General features: G+C 32.9%; 1 protein-coding gene across 8 annotated transcripts in view; it reads left to right on the forward strand.

The window, feature by feature from the left end:
• The window catches only part of DACH1 (dachshund family transcription factor 1), a 386,987-nt gene that overhangs the window by 327,036 nt on the left and 36,346 nt on the right, over positions 1–23,605 (forward strand). For 4 of the 8 annotated variants that reach the window (XM_035320813.1, XM_035320822.1, XM_035320832.1 and 1 more), the window contains 5 exons: positions 4,804–4,955; positions 14,246–14,393; positions 18,791–18,934; positions 19,403–19,471; positions 23,503–23,569. In XM_035320813.1, the coding sequence (XP_035176704.1) occupies positions 4,804–4,955; positions 14,246–14,393; positions 18,791–18,934; positions 19,403–19,471; positions 23,503–23,525 (536 nt within the window). In that variant the 3' untranslated portion in view covers positions 23,526–23,569. The remainder of the gene's footprint in view (positions 1–4,803; positions 4,956–14,245; positions 14,394–18,790; positions 18,935–19,402; positions 19,472–23,502; positions 23,570–23,605) is intronic. The other 4 variants (XM_035320794.1, XM_035320804.1, XM_035320834.1 and 1 more) reach the window with 1 other exon arrangement.

Below are 23,605 nucleotides of genomic sequence, written 5' to 3' on the forward strand. Positions count from 1 at the left end.
TTTCTTTCTTTCTTTCTTTCTTTCTTTCTTTCTTTCTTTCTTTTTCTTTCTTTCTTTCTTTCTTTCTTTCTTTCTTTCTTTCTTTCTTTCTTTCTTTCTTTCTTTCTTTCTTTCTTTCTTTCTTTCTTTCTTTCTTTCTTTCTTTCTTTCTCTCTCTTTTGCTTGCTTGCTTGCTTGCTCTATCTGAAGTAAACGTGGGATCCCTCTTCTTTCACAATATAAATCAACAGTTACAGATGAATTAAAATAAAAGAGCTTCTCAAACCTAAAAGCTCTAACTCTGAGGAAGGTGAAGTACAGACTTATAGAAAAAACTTTTTATTAAGGGATATTCAACAATGTAAACCAAAGTCATAGTTTGCAAAATGAAATATATTGTTTCCACAAAAATATATTTACCAGATTTATGACAGTAAAAAGTGAAAATAGGATCCTCTTTCATCATTCAAATGCTAAGAATAGGTCTGTTTTAGAAACAAATATATTTGAATTATTTTACAGAGAACAACAACAAAAAAAAAAAAACATAAAGATGCATTACAAAGAGCCATTAAATGATTACAGAAAGACAGTAATATGAAAGTATATTTTGAGCCAGCCATTATCTCTTGCTTTCAAATCCTGGCAATATCAACATTCTCCAGTTTGATTGGTGACCAGTCTGAACTTATTCTACTTGCTTTTAAGAACACAGAAAACAGAATGGCTACATCTATTCATCCATTATTGTTTAAATAGCTGTCACAGCTTCCAGGATGTCTTTTTCCATATTATCTAGTGAAAGAACAAAATAGAATGGCAACAAACTAAATATAGTGAAAAACCCTAGATGTATTTGGCCCAAACCAGCTGCTGTTCACAGATTAAATCTGGTTTGAAAAAAAAACTAGGTGATTTTTTGAAAATGAGGAACAATGGGTTTAGTAGATGTAGCTTTTGCAAATATTTTAAAGATATGTGTTGTTTTCAGACTTGCGTATTATGGTGATTTAGTTCTTACATCAAGGCACAGATTCATCTCTGTTCAGATACTATAGAGGTTCCAGTAACAGCTTGTCTTAAGCTCAGTTGTGTATTTGCATTTATTTAGTTATTTATTTTAAATTTATAACATCTCAGTTCTCAGCACAAGCCAAGGCAGGCCTGGACACTTCTTTGTTCTAATACTGTTATGCTCCCAGCTCTGACAATGGGGTAGCAGATTGACCCCCATTCCCCTCTTGCCCTGACTTGTCTTCATATGCTTTCTTTGATGTATTCAGACTAAAAATGCCAGATCTCTGTCTCTCAGCAAGGGCTTATCATTTCTGCAGTGTTGTTCCACTAGTAGGTTAAGGACAATTAGTATTTCTTTTATAACAGTTTAAAAGATTCTAGGTTAATGATTATTTGGAAGCAAAGATATAGCACTGTATTGAGAAAAGGTAACTTCTTCAGTAATGGAAGATTTTTAAATGCTTTAATGTCAAGAGCTCATTTTATTTTTCTACTAAGATATGTGGTTATGTTTTAATTGGCTGTGTTTACAATGTTTTTTTTTTTTTTTTAATGCATTTTTTCAAGATTCCCTCAATCATTTTTTATCTCACATCCACAAATATCCATACTTCCTGTGTATAATATGTACATTTGCTCTGTTTCAAACATACTCACACTCAAAGTTTAGTTCACATGGGACATCAAGAAAACAAAGTCACATTAGTCTGACTTTTTTTCTTCCGAGTTTAAGTTTCATTAAATAAGTTCATAGTAAGTTCAGCTCTCTAGTCATACCCATCAGTGTAAATTTGTTTCTGTTATTTATTATAACATAAGAGTTTGGATGTTATTTTGAGCTCATACCATTCTGCATAACTTTAACTTTTTTGAGTTATTTTGCCTATTGGAAAATAGCAAGATAAAAAATGGTGCCAGACATTGTTAAGAAAACCTCTGCAAACATGCCTTGAGTATGTGCAAAGTACAGTAAACAACATATATTTATATTTAAAGTATGCAATAGAAAATATAACCCCTTGTCTAAGTTCTCTAATAATGCCTGTGTTAGCAGCTTTCTGTATATCAACAATTGCATGGAACAGCACAGTTTTTAAGCATATTAAAATCTATGGATTTTTTAAGTAGACGAATTTTATCTAGTATGTTTTAAAATATTTTGACAGTTTGAGACCTAAAATATTAGCAAGATTCTAATTTTTTTTTCAGAAGGGATGAGAGATTTTTGGCCCATTTCTATGACAAACGTATGGCATACTTTTGCATTTTCATGAATCAATTCAATGATGTATAGTATTCTTCCTATATCATGCAAAACCAATACCTTAATTGGGATTTTTTTTTTCTTTTAACATTGTATAGGAAACATTTGGGAAAGCCATATTTGCAGCAAACAGAAATAGTATTGTGCAGTGTTTATCGATCCATTGCCTAACCATTTTTTTTGCTTAAGTTTTCTGACAACAACTTGGGAAAAAAAGAATTGGTAATGATTCTTCACATCAGAATAAGATTAGAGAATGTGAACCAGCAGGATAATTTGAGAATAGTAAACCAGTTTCCAACACCTGGGAATACCTGACTTATTTATCCATTTTTTTCTAATGTGGTGAATAAATCTATAATATTTTAAATTTTGTGAAGAAAATAAAATTCATTTTTGGGGCCAAATTTCAATATGTTTCTTTAAAATGACTACAGAGATATCTGTGTTGTTGTGGGGTAGCATGAAGACAGAGGATGGATTTATAGAGTACATTTTTCAGATCCTGCTTTGAATCTCTGTAAGTTATTGGTTCAGTCATCTACAGCCAGTTTTTCATAGGAATCTGGGACTTGACTGGAATATTTGGTAAAACATAGCTGAAAAGATCTTTTTATGACTCTGAATGCATTGAAGCTTTCCTTGGTCAATATCAATTTGTTTCACAAAGCTTTTCTTGTTAACTTTTGAATTAAGACTTTGCAAGAAAACAATAATTATTCTACACATTCTAAAAAATAAAGGACATAAAATGGGCTTTTACTCTTCTTGTAGGCTACTCTCAACCTGAGGCACTGTGAATTAGGAAGAACTGTTTCCATGGTATGACTGATCTCACCGAATATAGATCTTTCTATAAAAGCATGTCAGCTTGTGCTCCTCATAAAGTCAACAGGCTCTTCTAGAGGAAGATTTGCCTTTTGATACATCCACATGATGACTATAATAGATCAGATGGATTAGTGCCTTAAAATGCTGTATGCTTCTTTCCACTAACTGCAGAAAGAGCTAAGTGGGACAAGCCCAGAAGCCTTTTTCAGCATTTCTGTGCAGGGATATTATGGGTGATGCTTTTACTCTAGCACCATTCAGTGCTGGCCAGCACAACTGTGTTGACAAAGAGATGGGGCAAGACGACTGCACCTAAAAAGGGTTGCCAGAGATTGCTTCTGTGTGGAGTGTTTCTGGAAATGGACTGTTGGAATGAACTGGGACTTGGAATTACAGTTTTTTTGGTCTGTCCTGGGACTGTTGAAACTTAAACTTTAAACCTCTGTTGCAATGGATTTAAATTTTCCTGTCCTTAGACTATTTCCACTTTAGAAAATACATCGCCTCATTTGAAGAGAGAGTTCTTTTTAGGAAAATAATATCAAGACTTTTGTATAGTGCACATCTGGCAAACTATTCTGTAGTCAAACAGGTGTGCAGAGTTATGTATAATATAAAGAATACATTCTAATGCCTTTGAATTTTATTGAGATAGATGAATATGTGTCAGTTAATGACTGTGCCCTTGGTAAGAAAAATATGTAGAGATACATGTATCTACATATATGTATAGATAGTTTTCCTTTTGAAGAATTCAGATTAACATCTAGTGCAAAGAAGTTGACCTAAATTTCTATACCATATCATATCAACAGTAGTCTCAAAATATTTCAAATAAAAAAAAAAAAAAAAGGAAGAAAAAAAAGTGTATTGAAGTCTCTATTTTTTTTCTGCACTTTATGATCCATTCACAGATTATCTGTGACATGTTAATCTTCGTGGTCTTCAAGCTGGGGGAGTTTTTCCTGTTGTGATGTGACAGCTGATCTTATCTGATTGTTATGATGATCTCACTAAGGAATTGAGCACTAATTGTTGGAAATGTTTGTTTGTTTGTTTGTTTGTTTGTTGTTTTTTGTTGTTGCTGTTTTTTAAAAAAATAAGAAAAGGCAGTAATTTTAACCGTGCTGTTAATATCATTTGTTGTTCAGAGTATGTTTTCATTGTGGGAATCAGGTATACTTTCTTGATTAAAAATGCATTGAAGATCTGTAGATTTTCTCTGTGTTGCAGAATCTTCTGATATGTAAATGAAAACATTAAGAGTGGGAAGGGTTAATTGTGTGGGAAGCCTTGTATTCAAATACTTCTCCTATAAAAAATACATGTCATGCTAGAAAATGTTCTAATGTTAGTCCAAATAGAACACGAACTAAAATGAGATAATTGGGAAGGTGCCCATAAAGTCAGCCTGAATATATTATCACAAGTATATGTGAGATAATATTTGTTTTAAAAAGATTCTATGGCACTGTAAACTCAGTCTCATTAGAGACTGCATTTAAAAGGCTTATAAAGTTACTCATTAATGTTATCTTGTTGTATCTCCACAGCTTTTTCATTAAAGAAAATTCAGCAGAAAGCATTTTCTCCTGATAGCAGGAACCAATTTGCAATAAATGTTCTGGAAACCACTAGGGAAGCCATTACTGAGGTCTAATAAAAACAGACAAGCGTAACTTGTTCTATATTTTTGTTTCAATCACATACAGATGAGACCCCACTCTCCACACCAACCGCAAGAGACAGCCTGGACAAACTTTCTCTAACTGGGCATGGGCAACCACTACCTCCAGGTTTTCCATCTCCATTTCTATTCCCGGATGGATTGTCCTCCATAGAGACCCTTCTGACTAACATCCAGGTAGGCCTTTCTGTAGAGCAGCTGAAAGGGAAGGAGAGGAGCCAGTTTTTCAGTTTTTTCTAAATTAATACAACTGTTCTTGCCTAATCAGTTCATAAGATTATTTGGATCAACTAATTTACTGAAACTTTCTAGTAATTTAAGATTTAAAGGAATCACAACAAATAAATGAATTTAGAAGCTGTCAGATACAGTACATAAAAATAGATTGTGTATTAAACCACAGCAGAGCATTCAGTGAAAATGACATTGGTGTGTTTAACAACATTTATCTTAAATGCTCTTTTTATTACAGGCTAATGAAATGTATCTTACTGTTTATCTCATTAACTAAGCAGAGAAATATTTCTTTAATAAATAGTTATTTTAAATTTCTGGAGTGCCAAGGTGGAAATGATAGTTAAAGCTATTTGAAATGTGTCTCCCATAGAAGTATTCACAAAAAAAAGCACTTCTTTTATAAATAAGCTCATTTAACTTAAAGTACTGTCTTCAAAGAGTAGACTTCAAAGGGTATTACATTTTTTTTCTGCTGATTTCCTATGGGTAGTCAGCATGTCTATTGAGTGTACAGTACAGTCTGATTTAAATATTGTTCAAGGTGTACGTTTGCGTGGAGCATGAAGCCAAGATGTTAGTGTTTCATATTAGAATGAAGATCTTTTTTTGTCTACAAATTCAATGATCATGTGTTCTCCAGATGGAATTTTTGCAACAATATGGTTGTATGTTGCATGCAGAAGCCAAATGATAGTGCAGGAAATAATGCAGCCATGTTGTATTCATTATAGATAAGCTTTGTTTGTGCAGATTCTAACTTCTAATGTATTTTTTTACAATACTTTTCCTGCTCATTCCTGCAAATGCATCAAATCAATTCTATTATATTCAGCATACACTATACAAAGTAGGACCAAATCCTGTTCATTTTACTTTTTTTAAGTAATCTCCTTCAAGTTTATGACACTTCAGACTAGTTTTATGAAACAAATATGTGATCTTTTCATTAGTGATACTTTGAGATCTGATCATAAAACAAACAAACGAACAAAAGCAAAAAAAAACATGGCATTTAAGAATTTATAGAAATTTATAGCAATTGAATATTGTTGTATTGGCCTAATCTGATAGAACACATTTGTGATTGTGCTTTTAGGATATTAAATATTAAAATCATAAAACAAGATAATTCTGCCAAATATAGCATTATTCTGACAGGTCTGCTGCAATCTGTAAAGATTTATTTATTTATTTATTCTCCAGAGGAAGAAAGACAGTTAGTAAAGTGTGTAATGTTTTAGCTATGCATGCATGTACAGGAAAGTTCCTAGTAATTTTTTTTGACAAATGTGTGCACTCAATGTCTCTAGACAGCAACCTAATGAGCAGAGCATTCAGCATCAACAGGTTAGCTAATCTTGTGACTGAATATGAAAGTGCTGTGGTACTATAAAATGACTAGGATTAATTTGCCAAGAATGCATTCAGTTTTGACTTACAGAAAATGTGAATGTGAAATTCAGGCATTGCTTTTTTTTTTTTTTTTTTTTTTCTTTTTCTTAAACTAATCTCATACGTTGAAGAGATAAAACAAAAGGCAAGATCATAACTCCATTTTTATTTTATTTGTTGTTTTTATTTTTCTACTTCTGCTCATTGCTTTGAGTTTCCATATCATGACAAATCACCAGTCAGAGTAAACAGGTGGGTTTTAAAACCCTTTGGATTTTTTCAGTTTGTCCCCATGTCTCACTACATCATTCCCACAGATCTCTGGGAATTCTTTCTGGTACTAACAAGACATCTTTTTTTTTTTTTTTTTTTTTTTCCCCCATACATTTCATTTTCATCAGGACTACTTTAAAAAAAAAAACATTTTTTTCTCTCTCTATATAGACAGACATTATAAACATAATTATATATAGAGATAATTATTTTCCAAACTGTGTAGAAATAGTTAAGTATTCTCTTTAAAACAGTAGAGTCTGTTACAATAACTTGTGCATAACAATGACAGTTTTTTTTAACCTAAAAATGGTTTCAATTTTCAGTGTTTTTTGTAATGAGAGGAGGCTACCTCAGACAAACAGGTGAACTATGCCCTTTGATACACACTTGCAGAAGTGAATTTTACATATTTGACTACAATTTCAAACTCCTTTACAGGATTTTTGGAACAAGAGAATTTTGTACTATGGCCAGTGTTTGTAACATCATTTGTGACTTTGTTAGGAAACACATAAGCACCACCTGAAATTCATGATGCCTCAAGTACATGAGTCAATTTCTCTTTATTTTCCTTTGGACCAGGTTAATTTTGCATCCTTTTCAGTGCAGAGATGTGGATTCAACGAAGACATGGAGCAGTAAGCTCCCTCACAATTCTCTTGTTCCAGTTCCAATTCTCTTGTTCTCTCTACTTACACTAATGACAGAGGTTACCAGCAATGCACCATATCTGACTTTCTAGAAAAGATCATCTGGCCTACTGTTTGTTCCCTGCCTCTATCATTGAGGTGCTTTTGAGTAAGATATTGAGCAAATCTAGCCAAGGTCTAGATGAGTAGTTTTGCTAAACACCATTCACTTTTTCCTAAGATCCCATGTGACCAAAATACAGATGTATCCTTTCATAGGATGGGTATATGTCTGCCTGTGAAATGCACATCTTCGTTAGGTGACCTGCCAAATGCAGTAATGGAGGATGCCTATATTTTAGTATTATGAGGATCACATGAATAAATAGACAAGTAACTTCTGTCTACACAAATCTACATGGATGTAATGGTAGATACCTTTGTTATGATACACTGTGTTTACTCAGTTGTGTGAGAGGAAGGACATATAATAGAGAACATGGGTGTCTCCAGAAGCTGTAATGTCTGTCCTGGTTTAAAATATGGACAACATAAAATCTAGTATTGAACTTTGTCAGGGTGAGGGGAATCCTAAATCTGACCATGGGGATAGTGCTTTTGGGTACGTAGTAGAAAATCTGTGAACACTTCTGATATTTGAAAACAAAATGTGCCAAAAGTCTTGAAAGTGTTGAAGTTAGATGATGGCTGTCACTTGAGCTTGGTGTCTTAGTCCATTTACTTCCATTTTAGAAGTCTGAGTTATTCTTTAAAATTGTCCACTAAATGCTAGGTAAGTCTGTGTTTTCCATCCATATTAAAGGTAAATGAAAAATGCCTAATCAGTAATCTATAATTCTAGGCTAATGTTAGACAAGTCTGTTTGCTATAGCTGTCATCAGATGTCTTTTAATATCATAAACATTTATTTTTTTACTCCTACGTAAATACCTGTTGTGGTTTAACCCAGCTGACAGCTAATCACCACACAGCCATTTGCTTACTCTGCACCCCACAGTGGGATGGGGAGAAGACTGAAAAGGAAAGTGAAAGAACTCATGGATTGAGATAAGGATGGTTTAGTATGAAAAGAAAAATAAAGGGGGGGGGGGGGGAGGGGGTAGAACCCTACAAATAAAAGCAATAACAACAACAACAAATGTTAAAACAAACAAATGAAGAAGCAATGTACAATGCAATTGCTCACCACCAGCCAGCTGATGTCCACCTCGAGTAATGGTGTTCCTCTCTCCCTCTGCCTCCCCCATCCAACTCCCCCCAGTTTTATTGTTCAGCATCACATCATATGATATGGGATATCCTTTTGGCCAATTTGGGTCAGCTGTCTTAGGTGTGTCCCTTCACAGCTTCTTGCACACCCCCAGCTTCCTCTCTGGAAGGGCAGTGTGAGAAGCTGAAAAGTACTTGGCTCTCTGTAAGCACTGGTTAACAACAACTAAAATGTCAGTGTGCTATCAACATTATTCACATCCTAAATGCAAAACAGAACAACATACCAGCTACTAGAAGGAAAATTAATTCTATCCCTGCCAAAATCAGGACTTAATAAATACTTGTTTTGTTAAAAATATATTTAATATTTAATTATTTGTATATTTAAAGGGGAGATAATCACAATATGCAGAATCCAGAACAACGAAGACATAAGTCTTACTGAGATTGCTGAGATATAAATAATTGACTGTAACAAAGTATAATCAAATAGACACAAATAAAATAAATTAGATGGGGGCAATATTTTCTTATTGAGAGAGCTTAAATTAAGTGATATCTTTTCCTTCCCAATGTATATTTGTTGATTTCTTCCAGATTAAATTCTGGAAGTCTATGTGCAGCTGCAGAGTGAGTGAAGGGTGATGGAAGGCGGTCACAACAAAATTCTATGTGGGTACTAGTGAGAAGGTTAAAGATGTTTTCATACCTCTCACCTTTTTAAGTCACAGCCCAAGTATGGCAAAGTCTGTTACAGCCACAGCCTTTCATGATACTGCAATATTCCTGGGTAATAGTGATGTTATTTTAGGCTTTTAGAATCTGAATATTCAGTCTTGGCCATGAGCTAAATTTATATTAATATGTAACAGATGAATCAGTTTCACCATTAGCTACATTTCTCTATCAAGACTGCATTGTGTTGATACAATTTGCTTTTAATTTTTCTTTTTTTTTTTTTTTAAAGAGATCCCATTGATATTAATAAAAGAAATGCATGATTATCAACTAAATTCCCTTATGAAAACAAAGCAAACATCTAGCTTTATTGCTGTGAGTCTCCTGTACTCTTTCCATCTACAACTAAATACACAAGGGAAAAATATTACAAACACTGGATAAAGTAAAAATCACAGTTTTAATTCTATTTTTTTTTTGTCTTCTGCTAAAATTCAAGAGAAATTTATCCCTCATAGAAAATGTTAATGGAAAATATCATATCATATTTGTACAATATGCCTTTACTTGTGATGAAGATATTCAATATGAGATATTACAAAAATATCTTCCTAGAGTTATCTGTAGAGATAGTCAAGCTGTCCTATCTTAGCTTATGTTACTAAGTTAGCACTCAGTTACAAATTGCAGAATTTTACCTGTGGAAGAAAGTTAATACAATATATAATGTACATTTTTTTTTTAATTTTTTATTTTCCCAACAATAATGAGATCACACAAATTATATGCAATTTCCTACCTAAAAGAGAAGTAGTGTTATTTACAAGTGTTTTCACCAGGAATAGCTAATACTGCAAAGGAAGCCCCTGAGCTACAATCTCTGGAAGCGGGGAGATTTGATGAGAAAAGCTTCTCTACATTCATGCCTTATTCTTTTAGTTTTCCTTTTTCACTCACTTCACTCCATCAATTGCTGGAAACAAAGTAGGGTCTTCTAGGCAGACCACTGGATTAACTAATAAGGCCATTTTTAAGTCACACTTAACTATGTAGCTAACTGAAGTTTATTACCTGTAACACACAGTAGATGAAACTAGAATTAGAAAAAGCTTCTATAAAACTTTTTTTTTTTTTTACCTACCATTTGAAAATATACTACACATTATTTTAGTCATTTATTGTTATTATTATTGTTGTTGTTGTTGTTTAATAGTGATTGATAATACCGGCTTTAAGGCTGAGATATCTTTAATGTTTAATTTCTAAGGGATCAGTAGAATGTCCTAACAAGATGCTGCTTTCAGAAATATTGGAGATATGTATTAGGTAGTGAATGGGAAGAAATAGCAACCATACATCAACTTAATTTTTTATTTAGAACACTTCTGGAGAATTTATCAGTGAAAAATATCAGAACAAGTAAATGAAATAAACAAACCAAAATCAGATTTGGCTATAAATTTCCAGGGAAAAAATGTCAACATGTTACATTACACTCAAATAAAAAATATATATATTAACAGTGACAGAGAGAGGAAGAATACCATCCCATGTTTAAAGCCTGGCTCCAGATACTGTATTAAAAACAAATCTGGAACCTGAGCATGTTCACTACAATCATCGTTATCCAGCCTCCGTAACATCTGACCTTCCCTAAAGGGAAATATTTTCCTTTTGTTAATGCCCTGTGTTGCACTGCTTTTCCCATTGTCATTGGCAGCATATTGATTTAATATCAGGTTAGAGGATTAGCCATAGCAAATACAAGTTGGACGTACTGCATTTTGTATAATCTTTTACAGATGATCCACTGGGAGAATTAATAGAATTTCATGCAACTCTGAAATTGCTATTCCTGTTCCAAGGGGCACTGATGATTTTTAGATGCTCTAATTTTTAGTTGATTTTCTCAGCCCCTTCTGCATTAAATACAGGGAGATATTGAATGTTTCCAGTATTTTTGCATTAGAGATGTCATTGGCAACAGCATCACTTTTGCATATGCATCAGTTTGGCTCTCATGCAGACTTTTTTTTCAAATTGGACACCTACTGATGTACAACGATTTAACTTCTAAAAATGAAACTTAATTTTGTGTAGCTTATAAGTAGTCCCTAGTGTTTTTTGGCTTCAGAAAGCTAATATTTTTCAGACATAATCAGCAGCAATAGGTAATGTATACCATTAGCGATGTTAGCAGCATTTTTTTTTTTTTAAAAAAGGAAAAGTTGGAGGAGGAAGTATGGTGTAGAAAATGTAATATGCTTTTAGCAGCTTCATACTTTGCAGCAATTCTTAGTATAAAGTTACGCACATCAATGCCACACTAGCATTATTTTCCATGTTTATTCATAATGATTGTTTCATATTTAAAGAACACCAAAATATTGTGTTTTGTCAGCCAAAGACAATAATAATTTAATAGTAATTTATTTTAAACTGCTACTGATAATACAACCAATCAACACATTAAGTGGTGCCAACATTGGCAGCTTGCTAAATAATTCTAGGCTTTGCACTGAGAGTACATCTTTCAAAGATAAGTCAACAAGAGCAATCAGAGCAGAAAATTAGAATTTGGTATCTTAGAATTAAAATACAACTAAACTGAAGTTTTAATTGGGGTGATCTAAAAGGACACTTGAAGTAATGATCTCTTTCATTTGTTTCTAATCGTTTGTTCCTGACAAAGAAGAAACATGTATAAGAATGTAGTTGAATTGAGTAAAGATGGCAGTTATTTCAGCAGGTCAATTTTATTGTTAAATGTGATGAATTGCAAGAATTTTGGAGGAGGATGTTTGTAGCTTTAAAATTATTTGACACTATATTTTTCATCAACAACTACCCTTCATATAATTTTATAATTTCACTTGATCTAGTTTATTAGTGATTTGGGTGAATCACATGTTTTATCTAGTAAGTGATGAGTTGGAGATTAAAATATACTAGAGTTCAAGCATAAACCAGAAACAAACATTAATAACTCCTACCTGAATTTCACAGTATTTCAGAAGCATCCATTATATAAAACAGTTTATGATGGTTGTAAGCATAGGTAAATGGGGTGGGGGAAGTTGATTTCAAGTGAACAGAAACACTAAAAAAAATATATTACAATGACTTTAAAAATGTTTTAAAGTATATTTTGCTTTGTATATGTCTACAGAACTTTGTATTTCTCTTTAGGCAATTTTCTTTAGTAGTCACCGAGGTTTAGCATTCACCAAAAAATACCTTTGTGTTTGGATATTTTAGAAAAGCTTATTTTTCTTTTAAGGAAAATTGCTAAAACTTGAAATATATTTGTAAGCACATCTGTTGAGTTCCTGTTGTTACATATTTTCAAATGCGGTTCTATACTTCTGTAGTGTATATCATTTAAGTGACCATATGGACCTTGAAGTTGGAAGGTGTTTAGTTCTTTCTGCTTCTGTGGACTTCATAGATTGAAGTGTAATAGAGCTGCAAAGAATTAAGCTCTGCATGAGACAACACTTGAGGCAAAAAAAATAGTTAAGAATGAGGATAAGGAGTACTGAAAATAATAGGCCCTGAAAACAGAATTAAAAGAAGTGTTAGAAGGATGCAGATTTCAAAGCAGTCATTAACATTAGGAAGGCTAGCAGGAGAAATGTGCAGACTAACACATGAAGAATGCTTTTTTTTTTTTTTTTTTTTTTTTTTTTCATTTTAAAGTATCCTAATTCTCACTTGTTCTTTTGGGGAATATTTCAAAGAATTTTAGTGAAAAAAGCTTGAAACCCAGAATCTAATTTAGGAAGTGTGCCTGAGTGGTGAAGGAAATTGCTAGATGGTGGACATGACTTAAATCTGTGGTACCTGGTTCTGAGGCCAGGTCTTGAGTGCTGAATGCTTCGCTAACATACTTGCTAGAGACCTCTCAGTCTCTTTTGTTGGCATTATTTTGCTTTATTTCAGTAATTAAATCTCTGTTGAGTCTAATTAGCTCTATGGAGGTAAGCTGTCAAGAGACTTGCCTAAGATATAGTATAGTTAGGTTCATATCCTTACAGGATCATGCATAGCCATGCTTAATTATCTACTACATTGTGATATCTTCAAGAGAAGAGATTGAGGAGTAGACCCAAGAGCCTGACAGCCAAACGGCTGGAATATTGAATTATTTTCTGTCCATATTTATTTATTTCTATCCATCCTATTTTCTCTCCTCTTTTTCATAGCTTATCTCAGTGTCCTAACTAACTAGTTATTAGCTATGCTAGGTTGTGTCTGTTTCCTGTGAAAAGATTTGTGGAATTGTGGAGTTGAATTCTCAAGAAAAAAATAATATAGGCTGAATCATTATTTCCTGATACAATAACAACAAAAAAGGTAGATTTTTTTCTGACCATCCCAGGTCAAGAAAATAAGAGACAATTATGTTTCGCCCTCTGCTGTGAGATAATAATTGTACAAGATCAGGAATGGACTTTTTAAGACAGAGAGATCTTCCAGCTTTGTGGGTGTCCTCTGCTTAGTATCCCAATAATGTAATCTTCCTTGGAAATAATATAACGCATAATAACTAACAACAATAAGGGGCTTCATTAGTACTAGAGACTGAATTCTGTGGGTGATAAATAGTTAGACTGCAAGTTCTTTTTCTACAGAACAGATTTTTGTTTTGGTTAGGGGCAAGTTGCTAATATAGTGTTGTTTTTTTTTGTTGTTGTTGTTTGTTGTTTTTTTTTTTTTTTAATCTCTTATGAAGAATAAACCACCCCTATAACTTTTCACATGAGTTATATGTATAGTTAAATACCAGTTTGTGTCATCTGTGAAAGCTTGACTTCCTACTTTTTACAGATTTTTGTCCACCTTTTAAAATTAACTCTAGTAAAAATTTGCTGTTGATAATTGTGAGGATTTGACCCAGTAACAGGACTATTTCATTTGTAAAATCTCACATGACTAATCAAAGATAAATAACAGAAGTTGTTTATTATGTCAGCTGTTCTAACATTCTTTAAACATTAAAATATCTTTATCTTTGAACAGGGTCTACTAAAGGTTGCTATAGACAATGCCAGAGCTCAAGAGAAACAGGTCCAACTGGAAAAGACAGAGCTGAAGATGGAGCTCTTCAGGGAACGAGAACTGAGGGAAACACTTGAAAAACAGTTGGCTGTGGAGCAGAAGAACAGAGGTATCTTCATTAAGCAAACATAAATGCCTGAAATATATTTTCTCTGGAAACCTAATTTTCCATCATGCACCTGTGTTTGATCAAAACTTTTCTCCTATGCTCATGTTATGTTTCTGCTGACTGCTACACAGGATATTTTGCACCCTGCCAAATCCTGATTCTGCATAGGATCTTTATGAGATTTATAACAAACGTGCCTTTTTCTTGTGTATGTGTGTTATTTGTTTGTTTGTGTTTGTTGTTTGTTTGTGTTTGTTGTTTGTTTGTTTGTTTTGACTTGTTCCAACATATCAGTAATGCACAGCACAGTTATAAATGCAGAAGGTGTAGTTGTGAGCTTTGTCAGGTTGTGATCATTATGAAAAGGAATAGCTACTTAATACAAACACAACTTTTATCAAATTTAAGACGCTGCAAGGTGTTATGAATTCATTTTTGTTCTTATGTGATAGAGTCATGCATTGCATATTTAGGTAAACTGTATGTCATAAATATAAAGGTAATAGTAATATTGTATTTATACAACTGCCTTGTATAATGCAGCAGTTCCAACACATGTTTATAGAAGTAATAGCTAAGGTTCTTCTTGAAAAAAAACTCACTGTAGATATATATACTTCTTAAATAATTCTTTATAATTTCATTATATTATTAGGATGATATAAAGTATATATGTTATATATAGTATATAGTAAGCCATATATATATTATATATAATATACACTTATATAAGTACAATTTTCTAAAACATTGGTAGTAAAGTTAAAGCAGCTTATAGTGACTTACATAACTATTTGCATTATGAGCTTGTTCCCATCTTCCTTTATTGCTCTTCTTTTTTATTTATATATGTCTTACCCTTTAATATTGTCTGATTACTTCACAAGGGGCAGTTAACCTCTGGGGCTAGTTTTGTGTTTAACACAGACCATGACAAGTCAGATAAATATTTTTTTTCAAAGATAGAGTTATAGTTTATTTTCCTGTGAACCACTGAGTTACGGAACCCTGAGAACTCCTGGATTCACGACCAATATCATTATACATTTAACTAACATTCTACCTGTAAGTAAGCAATGTAATTCTATTTCATGCCTTGACCTATTAAAGAGTAGGTCTGCCACATCATTAATTTCCCTTTTAAACTTATAAGAATACATACTACTGTTAACAATTATCACAACTGTGCAATGAATCATCCCTTTGTCCACAACTGGCCTATTTTAGTCAGTACAATTTCATTACTTACACCTTTAAAGAAGTTTTCTAAAATGGCCCAGTTATTCTTCACATCCTTATCTACTTCTGTGTTTCACAACCCTTCAATCATATATCCCTTTTTTAGAGGACCCCTCTGACCTTACTTGCATTTTGCCATATAGAAATTAAGCACCTAATTTAAACTAATACTATAAAACCCTTTTATTTAAATAAAGAAAGAGATTCCTACATCTTGCTCTCGGACAGGTAGGTGGTATCAATTACATTGTGAAACTTCTTTCCTTTCCTGTTTACAGCAAAGGAAATATCACTGACTAGTTTGAATTAGACACATACGCTTTCACTGGTTAAAATTAGGTAAAATTAATTTTGCTCAAAGTTCTATGTCAAGAAAGAGCATGTGATAGTCCTTTATTTTGCCTAGGATAGTGAAATAATTGACAATGTTATTTTCAGCACTGTGCACTATCTGCTTCTTTTATACGTATCATTCTAATGATGACATTGCACTGGTAAAAGAGACAGACCAAAGAGGAATGGTTTTGAGCACTTAATAATGGTATACAGTAAAGAAAATTTAATGAGGATGACTATCTTTAATAGTGGATACTTCTGTATAAAACAAAGAAAAATAGTAGATTATTCTTTAAAATGAGCAGAGTCAAATAGGAGAGAAACAAATAAGGTCAGATTCTAATTACTTTGAGAATTTATTCTTCAATTAAAGATAGAAAAATACTTAGAACGCTTTACCTGACATTAGTTTTTCAAATAGCAAATGTCATGTCTCAAAGAAAGTTTCACATCTTAATGGAAGCATGAGTAAAATGGGAGAAGTGTACCATAGCCCTAGTAAGTTGAGAGATATCCTATGAAAAACCCAAATACACTTAAAAAACTACAGCATAGAAATATATGCACTCTGTCACACACAGGTCAAAGCCCATTAGATAAATGGGATCTTCAGCACAAGGCAACCTGTATCAATGTCTGTCTTTTACTTGTTAACACAAGTCAAATATTACTTTTTCTGGCGAGATATCTGATTTTTTATTTTTATTTTTTCCATTTGGGGGAACACTGTCACTGCCACTACTATATGTTCTACAGTGTTGCTTATTTACTGTACTGTTTCCTTCCTTTGTAAATATTCCAATTAGTGATTCCTAAGGCTGTAGGATGTCTCATCAACCAGTGAAAGTAGGATAATATCTCTTCTGTGAGCAGCTACACAGTAAGGGCTTGCTAATTCTGGCTTTGACTGCTGTAGTCACATCTACAATGTGTCAGCCATGATGACATTTTAATTCAGAAAGCAACATATGTCTCCTTCTCATTTACTGCAATCACTTTCAAAGTACTTATAGTGAAAACATTTAAACCGTGCAATGATTCAAAATGTATTTAGTTTAGCCTTTGTATAGATACTAGATGTTTTTTGACAGTGTAAGACAATATGCCTGTAAAGTAGTTGATACTATACAAAATGAGAAGAAGCCAGAATTCCAGTCTTGGATGTAACTATTTTCACTACAGGATATGTATTTATATACATTTTGTGTCTGAACAGTTCTGTATAGCAACAAAAAATATCCAAGATTACCCAAGAAGCAGTTATTCTTATCATTATAAATGACATAGTAATAATTCCCTTTAAATAAATCATTATTATCACCAGCACAGACTACTGGAAATGGGGTGTATAAACTGGTGGAAGCAGATTTTTATCCTTTCCAGCATTCCTCCCTAAACAAGTTCAAGAGATTACTTTGGAGCAGGATACAGGGCTAGATAAAATTTTTGTAGTCAAATCTAGTATCACCTAGTATCTTGTTTTGGTAATGATAATTTTTCTGTAGTTAATGTAAAAATAACTGGTTCTCTAGCAAAGGTTGCCCAGGAAGATGTTACGGAAAATAAGCCTCTATAATGCACATCTCTGAAAACCCTAAACATGCTATGTAAGTAGGGTTTGGGTTTCGTGGAGGAGATGATATGCTCTACAGCTTTTCATGATTTCTTTAGAGGCTCAGTTTGGCTTTTAATGAGTAGGAAAAAAAAAAAAAAAAAAAAAAAAAAGTTCACATTACCCTTTTCCATTGGGGAAATAACCGGTTATATATTCCTTCAGTTAGGGATCACACAAGTTGTATTTTTGTGGTTGTAAGGTTGCAGTTTGTGCAGTTTGGAAGGAACTCACTGGTAACAGAAAAAATCATAATGGAGCTTCTTTTAAACAACCCCTGTATGATTAACTTATACACCAATCTTGCAACCCTTCTTCTTGTAGAATATGAACAAAAGAGAGAGGGAAAACATTCTCTAAATTAGTGCCTTCTACACTGAATTTTAGAAGACTCCTACATTCTGAGTGTTTTCCCTTACAATTGACATACAAACTAATAGTTACGTGGCTGGGGGATCTGTCAGTGTCCAGGTATTCCAACTGTAAAGAGTTTGTTATGAGTTCCTCAAGACTGATGAGACTAGAGCTGTCAGAGAGAAGATAAATAAATAAATAAATAAAGACAAAGGAGAATATGGATCAGAAATAAATATGAAGAAGAGACCATGCACCAAGAGGCTGGATGGCTTGAAGCAAGCAGCAGCTTGGAGGACAATTTGAAAGATGAGGGTCTTTCTCTATGGAGTGAAGGGCACAGCAGAGCAAGGGCTGAGGTTCTGTTGCATATGGGGCACTGGCTGTTGGGGGAGAGAAGCCACAGGTGAGAACTTGATTACTCTGCATATACTATGTGCTACAGGAGATAAAAATTGTGTACTTAATCCCTCAAAAACTTCAGCTCCAGAGACAGAGGAATATCTACATCTGATGATGAAAAATGTAAATTTTATTGTTAGTTCCAAGGTTTTCTAATTTGGATATTCACAGATCCTCATATGTTTATTAAAAAACAAACAAACAAAAAACAACAACAACACATTATGCTATAGATGAATATCACCTACAGTTTTCAATAGCATGGTATAGAACAGTAATTCTTTAAATATCCCAGTGTGATTCCCAAAAATTTCAAATAATTTAAGTTGATATTGTATAATTACTCAATTTATATAAACTGTTGCAGTTGTATTGTTTCTTAGAACTCTTAATGTGTAGTCATGAAGCCAAGTTTCAGATCTGAATTTGAGTATACTGATTTTCTTCTTCCTAGCAATAATTCAGAAAAGGTTAAAGAAGGAAAAGAAGGCAAAGAGGAAATTGCAGGAAGCACTTGAATTTGAGACTAAACGACGAGAGCAAGCAGAACAGACACTGAAACAGGCAGCTTCAACAGACAGTCTCAGGGTCCTAAATGGTAAGAAGCTAGTTTTTGCTTCTGTGTCATTAACTTTCAATTTAAGTGCCCAAAGAAGCTGGTTATATTGAAAATTTAAAGCATGGTGGGAGGGTTAAAAATAAAAAAATAAAAAATCTCTCTTCTTTCAAGTGATGCATCTCTTTTCTGTTTTGTTAGTTTATATAGTATGTGCAAATAGATTCACAGCAGAGAATGTCCCTGCTAGGACAATTTTATATTATTATTTTAAAAAATATATATTTATATATATTTATTCTTTTACTTTTTCTTCCCACCTTTATGCTATTACTCATTAATCTTCCTGGTCTGACAAAAAATTGTCCTGGCCTCCAGTCATTGTTCAACATTAAAAAAAAACTGACAAAGGTTGATTGTATTGTAATTCAGCTTTAGAGTAACAGGTTGTAAAAAGGGCTATAAGAATCGAATGAAATATGTGTCAGTCTTACCTTTCTATGCTTCTAGACTCTCTGACCCCAGAGATAGAAGCTGACCGCAGTGGGGGCAGAACAGATGCTGAAAGGACAATACAAGGTAGGAATTTGCAAAAGGCTATAAATCTAGATCTTGCTATATGAGTTTTTCCTCAGCTTTAGACTGCTATTCAAGCATGTATCCTACCATCTGGGCCACATCAAAACAAGTTCAAACAAGGTCAAGTTCATCTTGCTTGTTTATAAGGGAGAATATATTTTGTGTTGATTTTCTTTAAATTAGTTTCTGTTTATACATTTCTGTTTATACAGTGGAATTAAAGAAGAATAATAAATTTAAAGCAATATTGGGCTGAATCAGACTTGCTGAATGCATTTTTTGTGCATATGTATAGTTAGATTTGGGATAACAATGTTTTCAAAGGCCTATTGGAAATATTTTGAGCCTTTTAATGATATAAATGGCTAAACCTAATGGGTAACATTCAAGGCATGATGAGAATTTCATAGCCAATATTCAGTGGCAGCTATTGAAAGGTGTGTTTCAACACACTACTCTGAACATTAAGAATAAATAAATTTTTTATTCCCTTCATGTTATTTTTTTTCTTTTATTTACAACATTCCATTATTTACATTTTAATAAAATGAATCTTCTTAGTAAAGTTATACATGAAATACTATGGAGAGCTTTATTACTTCCCCTGTGAATCTAAATTTATATATATTGCAAACATCAAGATATTAGTAAAGAACAAATTTTTAAGATGGCATTTGTGTTGTAATGTCCTCTCTAGTTAACAAACTAAAGCTACCTACATGAATACTAAAAAACAAAATTAACATTTGGTTTCAATTGTAAATGAAGGTGCATTTTTCAAAGGCAAGCTTAAAATGATTAGCACCAGTAATCACTCTCAATTGCCTTTATTTTCATTTTGATGTCAAACATCTTAACAGAATCATTTGACATCATCTGTGTCTTATTTAATCACTTTGTCTAATTCATAAAACATTGTTACTAATGTGCCACAAGGAGGCTGTAATAACAGAATAAAAAGTCAATAATCTTTTAATGTTTTGGGCATATACACAAATTAAAAAGAGGCAACAAGTCCTTGTGTGGGACAAACACACAAGTGTATATACATATATACAAGATTTAAATTGCATGTTATGTCTGCCAAGTCTATATTGCAAAGGTCAGAATATGCTAGATTGAATGTTGCCTGGGAAGTGGGTACATTTTATGACACATTTGTTGTTCTACAATCCTGTTTTTCTTCCCATAAAATGCATGCCTCATTCAAAGCACCAATTGATGTTATTGGCTTAGTAAGAATCCAGTCATCATGCCACTGTGTACATCCAGACTATGTTACTACATCCAGACATTTTATTATTATATTTTTTTATTTTTTATTTTTATTTATTTTATTTTTTATTTATATTATTTTTGGGGGGGGGGGGGGTTACAAAGACAAACTTCTAATTTCTTCGGAAGCCATTCTATTACAGGAGTCACTGCAGTGTCTGAGTTCCTTGCAAACATTAATTACTTTATCTTCAGACCATACCTGCAAGGAAGCATAGTTTGGAATATTCCCATTTTAAATCTGGGAAATAGTCACAGAAAAGCAGAGATGATAAATTGCTTTATTTTCAAGTAACTAGGACCTGATTTTTGAGAATACTTTGCATTTTTTTGCAAATGTGTTCATTGTATTCAAATTACTGTTCCCACTGAATCCAGTTTACCTTATGGACTGAGATATTCATAAGATGAGCAACACATAATTAGGAAGTATTTTGGAAGTATATATTCTAAAAGACTTGTCCCAGGCTACATAGAAATAGCACTTCAACTTTTTAACCATGATCATCATTTCTTTTCCAACTATCCTTTGCCTTCTTGTGCTCATTTCATATGTTTCCAATTGTGTAACAAATGAAATCAAGGTCTTATCAGCAACATTCTCAGTAATATTGACTTTTCCTCGATTTATCTGTCCAAGTTGGTTCAAGGGGCAATAACAAACAAACAAACAAAACCCCACAAAGTAATGTAGATGATTATTTAATTAAAGACTAGAATGTAATGATCACTATATTGGATTATATTGCAAAGGCAACCTTAATTCTGACATTTCCTGTCTCGACTTTGCATTATTAACCAACACACATATATATATTTAAGGAAAAAACAAAAACAAAAAACAATTTTTTGAAGTTTAATATATTAATTTTAATCATCATATAAGAGTTTGGAACTTTTAGATCTACCATGTGTAATATGTAGCCTTACAACAAAAAAATATAATTGCAGGACCTTATTGTCTTTGTAAATCAGCAGTTATAGGGTGACAGGTTTCATAAACAGTTGATAACAGATGGGTAATGCTGTGTCAGGACTCTGTGTTTAGCTCCAATACTGAAAGGAGTATTCCTTTCCTTTTTCTGTGTCCCCTTTAGCATGTCACACCTATACCTCTGTCCCAGTTCCTCCTAGTTTCTCTCTTCCCTTGCAAATTCCAGCTTTTGTCAATGACTAATCTCAGTCTCTTTACTGTCTCAAAAATGCTTTGTTCTTTTCACCCCTTCCCAACTTCCCAGTCATTAGGTACCCATTCTTACAGTGTTCTTTCCTGAACTCAGTTTCATGCCACCCTGATTATTTCTTTAATTACAAGATTTTTCTTGTCCATCTGACTCTTTTTGTTGTCTCCTCCTCTTGTCCTGACTTTTCTAGACTCTGCACTCCATTAACATTCCCTGTTACCAGACTTTCCTGTTTCGTAGCATATCTCAATCTGTATTCTCCATTTATCCTGCCTCACTGTCAAGTTCATATTTCCCTACTAGTCTATATACATTCTGTTTCTTCTTCTGTATCTGCCTGGGAAAAAGAACTGAGAGAAAAACAAAGATAATTTCTCTATTCCCGTTTCAATATTTAGCATGGCAAAGTCTTGAAGAAATGAGGATAGAAATGTAGGGAAATGTAGGGAAATGTAGGGAAAGAGCTGCTTCATTCAGCACCAAGATAAATTATGCTCAGTATATATGGTCTCTTTGGAAAATTTAGTTGCAAAACTCTACAAAACCTTTACAGTGGGTGAAACTGGGAATTTTCCAACACTTTTTTGAACTTTCACAGAGACAACAAAAATTGTCCTTCCAATTTTTCAAAATTTCAGAGATATCCATTTTATCTGTTGAATGATATTTTATATACTCTTGTACGTACAACAAAAGAATTATTGTATAGAATATACATTATATTCTCTAATAAAAACATAATAGTATCTCATTAATGCTTTCAGTTTTGGGGAAAATGTGCTCACTAGGGAATTACTTATGCCTTTCTTATTCTTCTCAAATATATATCTGTATTTATTTGTATCAAAGCAAGTCTGGTGTGATAGTGTCTTTATCTACAATCATTACTTAAAAAAAAAAAAATATTTACTATATTGAGCATGCTGTGCAATTCTGTAAGTAAGCAAGCAAATGTAGAAGGGAGAGCTACAGCATTCTGTGCTGAAATGAAGCATTTGAAATACCAAGGATAATTTCAGCATTAAAAAAAATATTAGACAAGGGGATGTTTTAGAATAAAGATTCTATATATTATAAATAAAGGGATTCTTGTCAACTGGAATTTGTATTTAATGTTAATATTTTAGCTATCACTTTTGTGTGCAAGGAATAGGACTAATTTAAGTGTAAAAGATAAATGCATTTGTCAATAAATGGGCTATGTTCTTTTTTTTTTTCATCATGTAGCACTCTTTCAACTCATTCAAATTCACTTTCAGTGAATAAAGTCTTGAAAAGGGGGAAAGATTAAAAAAGTGGGAATTTGAATATGAGACTGTAAAAAGAAGTAATATAATTATTATAATTATATAACTGCGTAAACAACAGCTTCCTTGGATATTTGTAAAATACTAAGAAGATAATAGATAATCCAAATGTGAGTCTTGGATATACTTAGATATTTTTTAACAGATACAAACAGATACTAAGTTGTGAGGAACTGATATAGACACTAGTTTTAAATGTTTTCTTTCTTGCTTCTGTTTAAAATAATAATAAAGCAGATTATCCTCTTCTCCATACATATTGTAGGTTCACTAGATGCCTATGCCTAGCTCCCAATCCGGTTTCCCAAGACCCCCTCATCCCACACAAAAAGGTACCATACAAAGATAATGTTTGACTTTTCTATACT

This window comes from Oxyura jamaicensis, chromosome 1 (genome assembly GCF_011077185.1).
Source record: "Oxyura jamaicensis isolate SHBP4307 breed ruddy duck chromosome 1, BPBGC_Ojam_1.0, whole genome shotgun sequence".
Taxonomy (NCBI): domain Eukaryota; kingdom Metazoa; phylum Chordata; class Aves; order Anseriformes; family Anatidae; genus Oxyura; species Oxyura jamaicensis.